At 46.2% G+C, this 15,875-nt stretch overlaps 1 protein-coding gene, 1 non-coding gene and 1 pseudogene across 2 annotated transcripts; all 3 read left to right on the top strand.

Annotated features, from left to right (window-relative positions):
• The first annotated feature begins 5,594 nt into the window (after positions 1 to 5,594).
• LOC118353789 (protein BEX2-like) lies at positions 5,595 to 5,991 on the top strand (annotated as a pseudogene).
• Positions 5,992 to 10,621: 4,630 nt separating this feature from the next.
• RPL39 (ribosomal protein L39) lies at positions 10,622 to 14,977 on the top strand. The gene is made up of 3 exons (XM_025431270.3): positions 10,622 to 10,762; positions 12,639 to 12,742; positions 14,728 to 14,977. Exons 1-3 carry the CDS (start codon positions 10,760 to 10,762, stop codon positions 14,774 to 14,776), a joined length of 156 nt encoding a protein of 51 aa, XP_025287055.1. The 5' UTR covers positions 10,622 to 10,759; the 3' UTR covers positions 14,777 to 14,977.
• Positions 14,099 to 14,230, top strand: LOC112649544 (small nucleolar RNA SNORA69). The gene has a single exon (XR_003129615.1). It is a non-coding gene; the product is annotated as a small nucleolar RNA SNORA69 (small nucleolar RNA).
• Positions 14,978 to 15,875: the final 898 nt, after the last annotated feature.

The raw sequence follows: 15,875 nt of genomic DNA, 5'->3' as shown, positions 1-15,875 counted from the left end.
CTGAGGCCCCAGGATCGAGTCCCACATCGGGCTCCCTGCATGAAGCCTGGTTCTCCCTCTGCCTGTGTCTTTGCCTCTCTCTCTCTCTGTCTCTCATGAATAAATAAATAATTTTTTTTAAAAAACACAGAATTATTCTGCTAAAGAAGTTGCAGATTGTCAGCCTCCAGGATAAAGCTCAGATCCCTGGGCCTATACTGGGAGGCCTAGGATACCTGCCCTGGGGCTCTGCACCTTTGCAAATACAGAGTTTCCTCTTCAAGGAAAGACATCCCTCACTCCCCTTCTCTGCCCCTTCCTATTCCTTCATCAGGATTTCCCTCAAGCAGCCACATCTCTGAAGACCTTTCCCACCCTGACCTTCTCCTGCCCAGGCTGGGGAGGGGGCTGCTCTCCCAGCATCCCATGTGTCCCTCTTAGCACATGGGCCACACCATGCTGCAAATGACAGTATGGTCGATCCAGCTATTGCACATAGTAAGGGCTTTCGACTTTTTGAATGAATGCATGTACCAATTCCACATCTTTTCCCCTTCCTCCAGATGCCTTTACTCCCTGCAGAAGGCTGGTGAGCCTAATTTCCTGTACTCCAACCCACCTGCCATGCGCCACTTCGATCTCCTTCCATCCACTTCACAGGCTCTCTCTTGTATGTACCAGGCTGCTTCTGTCAAAGGAGGGCAGGGGTGGGGGGCTATTCAAACAAATATATGAATATCTGAAATGACATGAAAACGAAAATATTCAAGGGGAACCTGGGTGGCTCAGTTGGTTGAGCGTCCGACTCTTGGTTCCAGCTCAGGTCATGATTCAAGGTCATGGGATCGAGCTCCAGGTTGGGCTCTGTACTCAGTGTGGAGTCTGCTTGAGATTGTCTCCCTTTCTCTCCTTCTGCCCTTCCTCCACTGACGCATGTACATGTGCGTGCTCTCTCTCAAATAAATATATTTTTTAAAAAAGAAAATATACAGATATTTTCCAAAAAAACAATGAAAGGAGGAATCAGCAACTAAGAAAAATTACCTATGGGGTAAAATAGCCAATGGGGTGGTGGGGGCAGACTGGGATAGCACAAAGCCCTCTGTAAATTGTTTCATTTACACTTTTGTCTGTAGACTCATGTCGATGTGTTTTTAACTTGACACTGAAATAGAACACACACACAGAAAAGTGCACAAACCCAAAGTGTACAGCTAGATGAATTTTCACAAAGTGAACACACCCACCAAAACAGCACCCAGATGGAGAAACTGAGTATGACCAGCGCCCCCTGCCCCCAAGGATAACCACTATCCCGACTTCTCATGGCACAGAATCCATTCTCCTGGTTTGGGTCTTTATGAAAATGGAATCATATAGTATGCATGCTTTTGTCTGGCTTCCTTTGTACCACATTCCTGTGGATGTTTATGAGATCAAGCATGCCTCTGTGCATAGTTGTAGTTTATTCATTTTCATTGCTGGATAGGAACAGTTTGCAAATGTTTTAGTCTTCAGATTCCTCTATGCTTAAAAATCATTGAGGACCCTGAAGGACCTCTGTTTGTGTGGATTATGTGTACTGATATATACTGTTTTAGGAATTAAAATAAGAATATTTAAAACACACAAGCACACATTCTATTGTCTGTCTGAGCAAAGAAGTCATTCTAAGTCATGCAGCTGCAACCTCTTGAAAACTCCACAGTACACTCATGAAAGCATGAGAGCAAAAGAAGCAAGGGACTGCTTTGTATTATTATAAAAACAGTTTGGACCTCGTGGACCCTCTGAAAGGGTCTTAATGACCACCTCCTAGACTTCCGAGGATCACACTTTGGTAAATAGGCAATGTATCTGCTTACCTGGTGATAGATCAGGACAGCTTCCTGTGTGGGGCTATTGCAAATAACTCTGCTGCAAGCAATTTAGTACATACCTTTGGATGCACATTTGTTCATCTTCCTGTAGGAAAAACACCTAAAAAAAATGTAGGGTGATATAGGATGCAACCATGGAAAATACTGACATAATTTTTTTTTCTGACATAATTTAAAAACTAAATGTACAGAAAACATCCTCCCTTCACGTCTTTCTTCTTCCCTCCCAACTGCAGGAAATGACTGTCGTCCTTTTCAAGGGAAGCTCCTCTCCCAATGCCCTTCAGCCTGCCCCCATGTGTCCTCCAAGCCCTTGCTGTGATTCACTATACTTGCATTTCCATGCATCTTTAACCTCTCTCCTTCCCTTCTTCTCCATGATCGACCCAAAACAACCTAGGGGTGCCTGGGTGGCTCAGCTGGTTAAATGTCTACCTTGGGCTCAGGTCATGATCCCGGGGTCCTGGGATCAAGCCCCGCATTGGGGAGTCTGCTACTCCTTCTGCCTCTGCCCCTCCCCCTGCTCATGCTTTCTGTCTCTCCCACTCTCAAATAAAATCTTAAAAAAAAAAAAAAAAAAGCCCAGCCAACTCTTGAGCTCACCGCCCTCTCATGGCCCTTCTTTACCTCCTTCCCCGCACTCAAACATACTAAAAGCATCTCCTCTCCTCAAGCCCTGCCCCAGCTCACCAACCACTCTCCCCTTTTCTCCACGTTCCTCATCTCCATCTACACCGCCCAACTTCCATGGGCACCAAGGAGCACCCGATGGCAAATCCTGGAGCCTTTTCACAACCCTTGTCCCTTGTGACACCTGTGGGACCCAGCTCTGTTGGATTCTGGTCCCTGTAATTTGCCTCCCCTGGCTCCAGCCAACCAAAGGTACTGCACGTTGGCTCCTGTGGCATGCGGCTCCTTCTGGCTGGAATGCCCTCCTCCCCATCTCCCCCGGTCCTGCTCCCACCTGTATTAGTCTACCAGGGCTGCCATAACAAAATGCCAGACTGGGTGGCTCAAATGACAAATTTCTCACAGTTCTGGAGGCTAGGAGTCCACACCAAGCCATCAGCGGGTTTGGTTTCTCCTGAGGCTTCTCTAACTGGCTTGCAGGTGCCCGGCCAGCTTCCGTCGTGTTCTCACTTGGTCTTTGAGCATCCCTGGTGTCTCCCTGTGTATCTTAATCTCTTCTGATAAGGACACCAGTCAGACTGAATTAGGGCCTACACTAGTAGCAAGCCTCATTTTAACTCGATCACCTCTGTTAAGGCCCTACCTCCAAATAGTCACATTCTGAGTAACTGGGGGCTAGGGCTTCAACATATCAATTTTAGGGGAACACAGTTCAGCCCATACCACCACCACTCACCTTCTAAGGCCGAATTCAAATGCCGCCTCCACTCCGTCGCTGGCAATCAGCACGCCTTCAACATTCTTATAATAGCTTATTGGGTTCCTCGCACCATCTACCCTGTGACAAATCAAGGGAATGAAAGCTGTTGTTTGCTGAGCTGGATGGCTATTATGTGCCAGGTATATATCAACACAGGCTTACTATGCGCTGACCATGCCTGACCAGTCTCTCTGAATCCTTGCCACAGCACTCTGAGTTAAGTAATATTATTAATCCCCACTTTACATTAGAGAAAACTGAAGCACAGACAGGCTAAGTTATGTATCCAAGGCCATATGACTAGTATGTTGCACTGGTGGTACTCAAACTCCCATAGTCCTGGCTTCAGAGTCAGTCAGCACTATGTTTATTGCCCTTTTCAGTTCAACAGATACCCAGGCCTACAATGTGTCAGGCTTGGTTCTTGGTGCTAGGGGTACGAGAGCAAACAAATCCAAGGGGGAAAAAGAAACCCAACCCTGCCCTCGTGGAGGCTTGTGGTAATCGTACATACAGTTCTCTATTTTACTGTGGTGGCAGTTCCATGAAGTTATACCATGGGATAAAACTATATAGAACTCTACACATACACACACACAAAGTTACATATATGATAAAACTGTATAGAATTACCCCCCCACACACACACACACACATAGACAAGTGCATATATAACTGGTGAAATCTGAGTGAGTGCTTTGGATCGTTCCAACATTAATTTCCTGGTTTTGATATTGTATGTTTGTGATGCAGGATGCTAATGCCAGAGAAGGCTGAGTTAAGGGTGCACAGGACCTCTGTAGATTTTTGTGAGTTCTTATGAATCCCCGATTACTTCAACATAAAAAGGTAAAAAAATGTCTCTGCCTTAATTGTGCTTCATCCAAATGTGGAATTAGATGATCAATAAATGATATGACATGATGGAGGGTGATAAGTATTATCGAGAAAAGCAGGGAAAGGGATCCCTGGGTGGCGCAGCGGTTTGGCGCCTGCCTTTGGCCCAGGGCGCGATCCTGGAGACCTGGGATTGAATCCCACGGTGCATGGAGCCTGCTTCTCCCTCTGCCTGTGTCTCTGCCTCTCTCTCTCTCTCTCTGTGTAACTGTCATAAATAAATTAAAAAATTAAAAAAATTAAAAAAAAAAGAAAAACAGGGAAAGGGGCTACACACTGTTTGGGGGGATGGTCTCTCTTAAATGGAGACACCTGACCCTTGACTTGCAGGAGGTGAGGAGACCAGCCACGGGCTACCTAGGGAAATGGAGTCTCCGGCAGAGAGAGCACCTAGTATTAAGGCTGTGGAGAGAACTGTGTCTGGTATAAGGAAGAGCAAGGGGATCAGTGAGGCTTTAGCCAAGTAAGTGAGAGGTAGAGAGCAGATTGGGTCAGAGAAGTAAGGTAATCCATTCAAGTGGGTAGAGCCTTTTAGGCCACTGCAAATTCCTGTATTCTCTTTCATTAGGAGAGGAACGGGGAGCCACTGGAGAGTGCTGAGCAGAGGAGTGACATGATCTGCCTTAGGTTTTGAAAGGTCACTCCAGCTGCTATGGAGAAGCTATAACAGAAGCAGGAAGACCAGTGAGGAATCTTAAAATAATCTAGGTGAGAGAAGGTGGCTCGGACCAGGGTAGAGTTGGTAGGTCCTCAGATTCTGGATAAATTTCAAGATTCTGGATAAGTCAAGCTGACCAGATCTGATGATAAACCAGGTGCAGGATATAAAAGAGAAGACTGGAAGATAAATTTTGGCCCAAGTCACAGAAAGAATGGAGGTGTCATTTGTTGTAATGGGGAGGACTTTGAGTGGCCCATTTGGGGGCGGGGATCAGAAGTTCTGTTTGGGACATACTGAGTTTAAGGAATCTATTAGACATCCAAGTGGGTGTTGGGAAGGTAGTAGGAGTTCCAGGAGGGGTCCAAGCTGGAGATATATGTTTGGGTATCATCAACCAAGAGAGTATTTAGATCCATGATATTGGATGAAATCGCCAAAGGAGGGAGTGTATATAGAAAAGAGAAGAGGTTCACAACTGAACCTTGGGGCTCTCCAAAGTTAAAAAGGAATTGAGATAAGGAAGAATCAGCAAAAGGAACTCACAGTGGATAGCGTGCAACGTAGAAGGAAAACCTGGTAGGATGAAGAGCACCCTATCAAGCTGTGAGAGTTAAAAAAAAGATGATTTACCCTTCTCGGTACCTGCTCCTGGTGGCCCTGAGGGGTCCCAGGCCAAAGAGTAGGAGGTGGAGGGGGAGCTGGTATGCTGGTCTAAGTGGCACAGAGATGCACTCCTGGCAAGAGCTGGGAGCAAGAGGAGGATCCCACGAGGATAGGCCCAGGACCAATGGCATCCAAAGAGGAACAAACAGTGAAAAATCTCAACGTGGAAAATGCAAACCAGGAAAACAAAAGGATGAAAAGGAGCAAGCTGCCAATAAAGAAGAGCCCCTGCCCCCCCCCTCCTTTGCAAGCTAGTGAATACTGTGGGCCCAGAGTAAATCCCAGGCGGTTCCGTGTTAAGCAGCCCAACCTGCAGTATAGGTGGGCCCCGATTCGGAGGCCTGGAGAGCCGCAATGATGAGAGAAGAGAATATGGGAAGGATTGGGAAGAAGGGGAGACAGCTGAGGAAAAAGCTGATGGGGACAGGGAGAGGGGGAAACAATTCAGTCACAGTCTGTGGGTGGTTAGTGCTGACCCTCCTCACCAGGACCATTATGATGAAGTTTGCTTTATGTCTTGAATCCTGACATTTTCCCTGAAATTAATAGGAAGGCACACCTGCTTCCTAAACTTACATGTTCTCAATGCACTTTTGTTGTAATCCTTTTGTTACACATCTCCTGTGGGTCTCCTATTACCAGCTTTTTTTTTTTTATGATTTTATTTGTTTATTTGAGAGAGAGGAGGGAGAGACAAAGATCATGCGAGCATAGAAGGAGCAAAGGGAGAGGGAGAAGCAGACTCTCTGCTGAGCAGAAGCCTGATGTGGGCTGGATCCCAGGGCCCTGGGATCATGAGCTAAGCTGAAGGCAGACACTTAACTGACTGAGCCACCCAGGCACCCATATTTCCAGCTTCTAATTGAATGTTGTATTTTGACCCAATCTGTAAGATTCTGTTAGCAGGGAAGTTTTACCTTATTGCATGGCAAGATGCTCATTATATATTGTGAAGTTAATAAAGCAGTTTAAAACAGCAAAAAAGAGGGATCCCTGGGTGGCGCAGCGGTTTGGCGCCTGCCTTTGGCCCAAGGCGTGATCCTGGAGACCCGGGATCGAATCCCACGTCGGGCTCCCGGTGCATGGAGCCTGCTTCTCCCTCTGCCTGTGTCTCTGGCTCTCTCTCTTTCTCTCTGTATGACTATCATAAATAAATAAAAAATTAAAAAAAAAACAGCAAAAAAGAATTTGGGGGAGTGCACCTGGGTGGCTCAGTCAATTAAGCATCTGCCTTTGGCTCAGGGTTCTGGGAATTGAGTCCCACATCAGGCTCCCTGCTCAGTGGGGACTCTGCTTCTCCCTCCTCCTTTGCCCCCCTCCACTTGCACTCTCTCTCTCTCTCTCTCTCTCTCTCTCAGATGAATAAATAAAATCTTTAAAAAAAGAAAAAGAAAAAAAGATGATTAAGGGGCACCTGGGTGGCTCAGTCAGTTAAGTGTCTGCCTTCAGCTCAGGTCATGATCTCAGAGTCCTAGGGTCCCCTCTTGTCAAGCTCCCTGCCCACCCCCCCTCCAACTTGTGCTCCCTCTCATTCTCTCTCTCAAATAAATAAATAAAATCTTTTTTTAAAAAAAGGATGATGGGCAGCCCGGTGGCTCAGCAGTTTAGCACCGCCTTCAGACCAGGGCCTGATCCTAGAGACCTGGGTCTGAGTCCCACGTTGCGCTCCCTGCATAGAGGCTGCTTCTCCCTCTGCCTGTGTCTCTGCCTCTCTCTCTCTCTCTGTCTCTCATGAAAAAATAAATAAAATCTTTAAAAATAAAAAATAAATTAAAAAGGATGGTTTAGGGGATCCCTGGGTGGCTCAGCGGTTTAGCGCCTGCCTTTGGCCCAGGGCGCAATCCTGAAGTCCCGGAATCGAGTCCCACATCAGGCTCCGGGCATGGAGCCTGCTTCTCCCTCCTCCTGTCTCTGTCTCTGCCTCTCTCTCTCTCTCTCTCTCCTCTCTCTGTTTATCATAAATAAATAAATCTTTAAAAAAAAAGGATGATTTACATAAGCTCTTAGCATAGGGACGCCTGGGTGGTTCAGTGGTTAAGCATCTGCCTTCGGTTCAGGTTGTGATCCCAGGGTCCTGGGATCAAGTCCCACATCAGGCTCCCTGCAGGGAGCTTTCTTCTCCCTCTGCCTCTGTCTCTGCCTCTCTCTGTGTCTCTCGTGAATAAATAAATAAAATCTTAAAAAAAAAACCTCCTAGCACAGTGTTATTTCCACCCTAAATCTGAGGTAAATGGTAGCTATAATGATGAAGATGATGATCATTTACCAACTAAAGGCTTACTTGCTGCTCTTTTGGGCCACCAAAAAGAAAATACTGGCTCTCAAATAAACAGTAAAAATTGAGATTTAGAAGTCTGAGGTCTCGGGATGCCTGGGTGGCTCAGTCAGTTATGTATCTGCCTTTGGCTCAAGTCATGATCCCAGAGTCCAGAGTTCAAGGATCGAGAGCCCGACCGCATCAGGCTCCCTGCTCAGTGGGGAGTCTGTTTCTCCCTCTGCCCCTTACCCTGCTCTTACTCCAGCTCTCTCTCTCTCTCTCTCAAATAAATAAAAAATCTAAAGAAAAAATTTTAAAAAGAAGTCCAAGGTCTCACTTTAATTAAATGTAAATTTATCTGGATGATAGTCTGTATTTAAAAACTGGATGTGATTGGGGCACCTGGGTGGCTCAGTCAGTAAATGTCTGTCTTTGGCTCAGGTCATGATCCTAGGGCCCTGGGATCGAGCCCCTCACCGCCTCCCTGCTCTGCGGGCAGTCTGCTTCTCCCTCCCCCTAATCTTGGGCATGCTCTTACTCTTTCTCTATTTCTCTCTCTCTCTCCCCATCTCAAATAAATAAATAAAATCTTAAAAAGAACCAGATGGGATTAAAGTAACTAAACTTTTGCTGTTAAAAAAATGGTTATTATATTGGGCTCAAGGTTCCTATTGTTTGTGTATTTCCTCTCCAGACCTAAGGCACCAGCATCCAGTTGCTCAAGACAGAAACCTAGAAACCTGGAGCAGGACCAGCAGCTCTGTTCAGCGCGTGCCGCAGCGCCCACACCTAAGAAACACACGCGGTGAAGGAAATGCCTCTGGATCTTCGGGTTAACATTTCCCGGAGTGCACTGAACTTTCCTTGTTCTGGGATCTTCTATACAAAAAAAAAGAAACCTAGAAACCAAGTCCTGTTAATGTCATAATCATCTCTTGATCTTATTTCTTCTTATTCAACATCCTGGGGACTACTTTACTTTGGGCAATCATTTCTTTTTCTTTCTTTCTTCTTTCTTTTTTTCTTTTCTTTTTTCTTTTCTTTTCTTTTTCAGGATTTTATTTTTAAGTAATCTCTACACCCAACGTAGGGCTCGAACTCACAACATTGAGATCAAGAGTCACATGCTCTACCCACTGAGCCAGCTAGGTGCCCCATGGGCCATCATTTCTCACCCGGACTATTTCCAAAGTCTCCTACTAAATTGTTTGTTCTACCATCTGTCTCTATACTCCAATTGAGAGGTTCCCAACCATTTTTGTTGCATGGAATCCTCTGGCAGTCTGACGAAGTTTATTTTCAGAATGTTTTTAAACGCATAAAACAAAGTACATAGGATTACAAAGAAAACCAATGCAGTGGAATATAGTTATCAAAATATTTTCTAAAAGAAATGTGTGCTACAATAACATACAGGCTTAACACAGTTCTACTTATGGGTCTAATAACTATAGTTGACCTTTGACAACGCAGTGGTTAGAGGAGTCAACCTTGCACAGTGGAAAATCTGCATGTCACTTCTGACTCCCCCAAAATTTAATAGCCTACTGCTGACCAGAGCCTTACAGATAACATAAACAGTCACGTATCCTATATATTATACATATTATATACTATGTCCTTGCAACAAAGTAAGCTAGAGAAAAGGTCATTAAAAAAATCATAAGGGGGTGCCTGATCATGCCCTGCGATGGGTTCTACACTGCTTAAGATTGTCTTTCTCCTTCTCCCTCTGCACATTCCCAGCCCCCGCCCCCTCTCTCTCTCAAGAAGAAGAAGAAAGGAAAAGAAAATTATAAGGAAGGGAAAATACATATAGTACTGTATTACTGTATTAATCGAAAAAAATCCACCTATAAGTGGATCCAATGCAGTTCAAATCCATGTTGCTCAAGGGTCAACTGTACTATAATTTCAAAAAAGCGATGAGTGTATAAATGATATTTTAAGACGTCTCCATCAACTGCAGTGTGATATGAAACCATCTTTGATTTCTACTGGTGACCAAGTCATAGGTACTGTTAATGCCACCCACTACAGTTTGCTGCCTGTCTGTAAAGAAAGAAAGCGCTACATTTCAGACAGTTTGATAAAAACGAAGTTGTGATGCCCCCCCCACACCATCCAAGTTCATGTATCCTGTGAATTCTATACATGGACTGTTTGTGGACCCCAGGTTAAAAACCCTTACCTTAATCTACTGGTGCAAAACTGCCTGAGGTGACTGCAAAGATACATAGAGGTTTTTGTTTTTCAATGTGGAGAAGCAAAACACGAAAACGGGGATCATTAACATCCGAAACGTATGCCAACAATTCCTATACATTTTGTAAAGCGGGCTAAGAGCCCGGGACCCCTAGTAGCTGGGGGAAAGGCTGTCCCGAACTTTCTCAGCTCTGGCCTAGGCTTACCGGACCCACCTAATGCAGCCCCCGCCGCCCTCTCCTGCTTCCTCCATCATCACCATCCCTTCCCGTCCAGCGGCCCAGCCAGGTGGAAACCACTTCAAGAGGTCGAGATACGGCCGAGATGGGTGCCGCAGGCCCAACCCGGCGGAGGGCAGCCCTCGCAGCCCTCGCAGCCCTCCCGCCAGCCCTCCCGCCAGCCCAGGACCGAAGTCCCTTGCACTCGGACGTGACGTCTCCGGGCCCTCCCTTGAGCGAAGCCCGCCCACCCCGCTCACTCGGCCTTCGGAAGGGTTACCCTCGGGCACTACCGCGGGCCGTGCGCCACGCCCACAAGGCACAAGGCGCGGTGCCCTTAGCACACTTGACGGGCTCCCGAGGAACCCACTTACGGAAGTGGTGCTAAGCGAATTCCGTTGCGCTCGGAGCAGCGCGCTCGGCCAGTTCCCACCGGAGCCCGCGCGGGCGTGCCGGGGGCGGGAGGCCGCGGGGAGCCGCCGGGGGCCTACGGCGTGCACACGCCTAAGCTCCGCCCTTGGCGACGTCTTCTAAATACGTGCTTCCGCCCGTCTCCTCCTCTCTCCTTTCCGCCGCCATCCCGGTTGCGTGTGGTTGACTGTGATCGCCATGGTAAGTTCATCCGTTACCATCCGCTCGGGGCCGGCTTGCCGAGAGCCGAGATCTCCAGAGCTCGCCGGTGCCGCCCGCTGCGTCGAGGTGCGCGGGCCTCCTTGAGGCTCCCTGCAGAGCGGCTCGAGTTTGGCCTCCGCTCCGCTTCCCGGAAAGCTCGCAGGCTCGAGTCGAGGCGGGCTGCGCTGGCGATGCGAGGTCCGGAGCGTGGTGCTTTGTGTGCCCGGCCGCCGCCCAGGCTAGCACGGGTTTCCACTGCCCTTTGTCCCCCCCCCCCCTTTTAAGATTTTATTTATTCACAAGAGACCCACAGAGAGAGAGAGACAGAAGCAGGCCCCACGCCGGGAGCCTGATGTGGGACTCGATCCTGGGTCTCCGGGATCACGCCCTGGGCTGAAGGCGGCGCTAAACCGCTGAGCCACCCAGGGATCCCACCCTTTGCCCTTTTGGAGCGAACTGTGATTCTGGGGCAGGAAGAGAAGCCGGGGGGCTTCACTCCAAAAATCGTGGCCTGACAGTGGGGTGCGCACCACACGTACCGGGCATCGAGAAGGGAACGAGGTCTGCTGGTTTTCGGAAATTGTTTTAAGTTGGCGGCCAGGAGCATACCATGTTATGAGCTTACAGGACTTTCTGGCCTTTGTTCAGCGACTTCTGCGTCTTCCCGTGGAAGTACCTGGAAGGAGGGGTGCTGTAGTGTGCACCTGGGTGCCATTCGGACGTTCTTGGTAAATGCCAACTGCGGACAGTTAATGGTCGTGGGTTTTACCTGTGATCATTTCCAGAGAAATTAAAATTGCTGGATGCTTCTAGGTATGGAAAGGATGAGGGGTGCTTTCTTAGGTGACAGAACGTTTACAAGTCCCATCGTGAGCTGGGTGACAGGAGTGTAATCTCTACCTTCTTTGTAATGGGCCTCTATTATTATGCAAGGTGCAGGATGGATATTGGACCACATAGGCCAGACTTGAGACTACCACTCCTGCCATTTCCTGATTGCCCTGCAAACTGAGGAGGGAGAGCGTTGCGGTTGGACTTAGATGACCCAAGTTCTTAAAGCCAAAAAAAATGAAATGAGAAATTGGGAAATATTTAAAGTACAGAATTAATAGCAAAATGGTTAGTGGGGGGGCACCTGGGTGGCTCGGTTAGTTAAGCAGCCCACTCTTGATTTCAGCTGAGGTCATGATCTCAGGGTCCTGGGATCTAGCCCTGCATTTGGCTCCACCCTCAGCAAGCTGTCTGCTCTGCTGGTGGACTCTCCTGCACCACCCCACCACACACACACACACACACACGCTCGCGCAGGCGATCTCCGTGTCTCTAAAACACAACTTACATCTTTTCAAAAGATTGTCAGTGAGTTAGAATAGATGTATTGAATGTCGAAGACTTTGTGAAAATCTTAATTACTCTTGGAGTGATCCTTGACTATTCCTGTTTCACATAGTGCGCTGAAATTGACTTGGAAGTGCTAGATTGCTCTGGTTGACAAAAAGCTGTATTCTTTTGTGAAAACCAAGTTCCCCAGTCATTCCCAATGGTCCTCTGGGTCAAGGGTGACAGCAGGAAGACTGAAAGGTACCCTAGCCATGGAATATATGGATGACCTGGGTTTGAATCCCAGCTCTGCATTAATATTCTGATTTGGGGTAGGTTACTTACTTTCCTGACTCTTGGTGACTTTTTATTTGAACAGTGGGGGATTATGTCTCTAGAACTTGCCAGGAACAGAGCCAAGGGCGTGATGGGTTTAGCATTGAAAAGGTGGTTTTTTGGTATGGACGAAGCATTCAAATGTTTGTGGATTGAGGGCATTCTTGACTGAATCATTTGAGTAAGCTCTGCTCTCTAAATTGATTACGTTTCCTTCCAGTCTTCTCACAAGACTTTCAGAATCAAGCGATTCCTGGCCAAGAAACAAAAGCAGAATCGTCCTATTCCCCAGTGGATTCGGATGAAAACTGGTAATAAAATCAGGTAAGGACCCCCGCAACCACCTTGCTTCTTCTGTGGTGTTTTTTTTTTTTTTTTTTTAACGTGCTTCCTCAGTGTTTCTGGAAAGCAACCCACCCTGTAGCTAGGATTAGGGGCAGACACTCTAATAACATTTGTTAATTTCCTGTTGTCTTCAGTCTCTTGGGGGACCAGGTGGACCTTGAGACAGGTCTCAAAGGAAGAAAAATAAGCATCAAAAATTGGTGATAACTGGCTCAAGGGCTCACAACCAGTGACAGCCCTTGCATGTTAAACAGCTTTCAGAACTTGGGTTTGTTGGAAATGAAATATAGATTTTGTGGCTTTCCCAATTAAGTAAGTCCCGAAGACAACAAAGGAGGAGAAAGCAAATACTGTTACCAAAATTTTTGGTTGAAAAGCCTTTTTAAGCTGACACTAGAATGGGCCAGGGGAGTGGGTCCCTTTTGCAAGAGAAAGACTTGGAAGCTGAGGAGTGCAAGATCATGACGCCAGTATAGAACTCTGATTTGATTAAATTACAGATCTAAGTGATACTAGTTTGCTGATGTGAAGACAAAGATGTGAATTGAGGGCCTGTTAATTCTTTTAGCCAGTTCAAAAGACATGTGAAAATCACCACACCCTGTAGCCCTATAGGCCAGTTAGTTGCTACCTTTAGTTTATTGTGTACTGAACACTGGCCTTTTTTTTTTTTTAAGATTTTATTTATTTATTCATAGACACAGAGAGGCAGAGACACAGACAGAGGGAGAAGCAGGCTCCATGCAGGGAGCCCGATGTGGGACTCGATCCCAGGTCTCCAGGATCACACCCTAGGCTGCAGGCGGCGCCAAACTGCTGCACCACCAGGGCTGCCCCAACACTGGCATTTATTAATAGGTGTGGGAGATGTCTCAGTATTAGAAATGCATCTAGGTTTTAAAACCTATGGTGTTGACACCATACAATACTAAGAAAAAGTATTGAATCACTTGGAGAAGTGGTTCCTTTGGTAGCTTAGCCCTTCTATAAGCTTGATGGATTTCTGTTGAGAGCATCAGACCATCCATAGTAAAGCCCCTTTTTAAATGTATTGAGGTGAACATCGGTTTCTCTGTCATATCCCCATCTGGTGGCGGGACCCGTCATTACAGGTTATTGTGCAGAATGAAAGAAATACTACCTCATCTGTCTTGCAACCTTTTTTTTTTTTTTTTTAAGATTTTATTTATTTATTCATGACAGACAGGGAGAGAAGCAGGCTCCATGCAGGGAGCCTGACGCGGGACTCGATCCCGGGTCTCCAGGATCACAAAGGCAGTGCCAAACCGCTGAGCCTCCGGGGCCGCTGTGCCTTGCAACTTTTAAAGTGTATTGAAAGCAGGTTGCAATTACAGTGCTTCATTTTGTGGAAGTACTGACATTACCCTGCTGAAAGAAAATGTGTGTCGATCATTTTTGATTTTGCCTTTATGAGGGTAAAATCATGACAGATTGATATGGACAATTCTGGCATGGCCTGAGCTCTGCAAATCACTTGGTTTGATATTGAAATGATTGGGAGTGTTCATCTATTGTAAAATTAATACGGGAGCTTTTGTGTGTGTGTGATCCATGATGTAGAAATGCTGCTTTTGATGAAGCTTGGAAGGGATGGTTTCAAAATAAATGTGTGTGGGTCTACCCAGGTATGCTGAATGAAAAGTAGGCAGGTATACTCTTGGGAGGGGAGAGAGCTTCCCCACTAGTCCAGTCTCAAGAACCAGTGTGTTTTCCTAGCTTGGAATCATTTTGAGAGGTTAAAATTTTGCTTTGACTAGTTCTTAAACACATTAGGAAATCACTTTTTAGTTTCCAAAGAGAGCTCCAAACCTGTTCAAGGAAGGAAAAAATGAGACCCTTTGCCTTTCAAGGATTTTATGGTACTTAAAAAACAAAGTTTGTGATTGAGGGCAGACAAATTGAGGTGAGATTGTCTTTGTAACCTGCAGTTTCTTTCTGTGCAGGTACAATTCCAAGAGGAGACACTGGAGAAGAACCAAACTGGGTCTGTGAGGAAGCATCGCACATCATGAAATAGCAAACATAATTGGCACACATATTTAAGCCACATGGAGATCACATGTTCCTATCTTATCAATATGGAAACATCCTTCCTACCTGGCCAATAGACATGTCTTATCAAGAGAATGATTTTCTCTGTTACTATGCCTCTATACCAGTAGGTTGGTTCAGTAATAAATGTGAGACCTTTCAGCTGAGCTGCTGTTGTGTCCTGATTTGTGAAGTACTGAATTGCCCCTCCTGTCAGATCTCACATAGCACCGTCTGATAGAACTTTCTGCAGTGATAGAAATGGCCCTTGACAACAAAGTATTTAAAGTGTGGCTAGGGGACGCCTGTGTGGCTCTGTCTGCTAAGCATCTGCCTTTGGCTCAGGTCTTGACGGGGAGTCAGCGTGTCTCTCTCTGCTCCTCCCCCTGCTCATGTGCTTTCTCTCCAATAAAATCTTTTTTAAAAAAAATAAAGTGTGGCTAGTTTGAATAAAGAACCAATTTTCAAATTTTTAATTATAAAGCTCCGTGTGGCTAATGGCTCTTATATCTTATGATAATGGAAAGTGACTATATGTGTCATCCTCATACCTGTAAGTAGCACGTCGTTAAATAGCATCTTTATCTACTATTCCATAATGCCAGTTTTCAAGTAGGAAGTAGGAATCCTCTGAACCAGTGGTTATCAAATTGCCTGATTTTGTGCAGCCTGTGAGCTAAATTTCTGCATTATTAAATTGTTGAAAGAAATCAAAAGACTATTTTACACTTAATAGATTTAGATTTACAGGGTGATAATGTGCCAGGCACTGTTCTAGGTACTTGGGATTAGTTGGTGGATAGATAAATATCTGTTAGGCTAATAATAGGCCAATTCAGAAGCTAGAGCAAATGTCTGGAAAAGGGAAGGAAAAGTTCCTTATAATTACCTGTGGAATGAAGGTGAATCCAGTTTGGTGGCAACCCTATATCTAGTTTGTAAGGATCCTCTGCTGGATGTAGCAGAGGAAGCAAGTAGTAGGAGTGGTATGGTATGGGGGACCCTAACCTAGAACCCTACTAGGAGGCTCTGATGACTGTAGTTTGACTAAGGACCACTG

The sequence above is a fragment of the Canis lupus genome, chromosome X (genome assembly GCF_003254725.2).
Source record: "Canis lupus dingo isolate Sandy chromosome X, ASM325472v2, whole genome shotgun sequence".
NCBI lineage: Eukaryota > Metazoa > Chordata > Mammalia > Carnivora > Canidae > Canis > Canis lupus.
Note: the sequence above shows the minus strand (reverse complement) of the source record. Positions and strands in the feature narration are given on the sequence as shown.

Bases quoted from the DNA above. Each gene is read 5' to 3' on its own strand.
- RPL39 (XM_025431270.3), top strand. The intron at 12,743-14,727 runs GTAAGGACCCCC...CTTTCTGTGCAG, and splicing joins AAAACTGGTAATAAAATCAG to GTACAATTCCAAGAGGAGAC.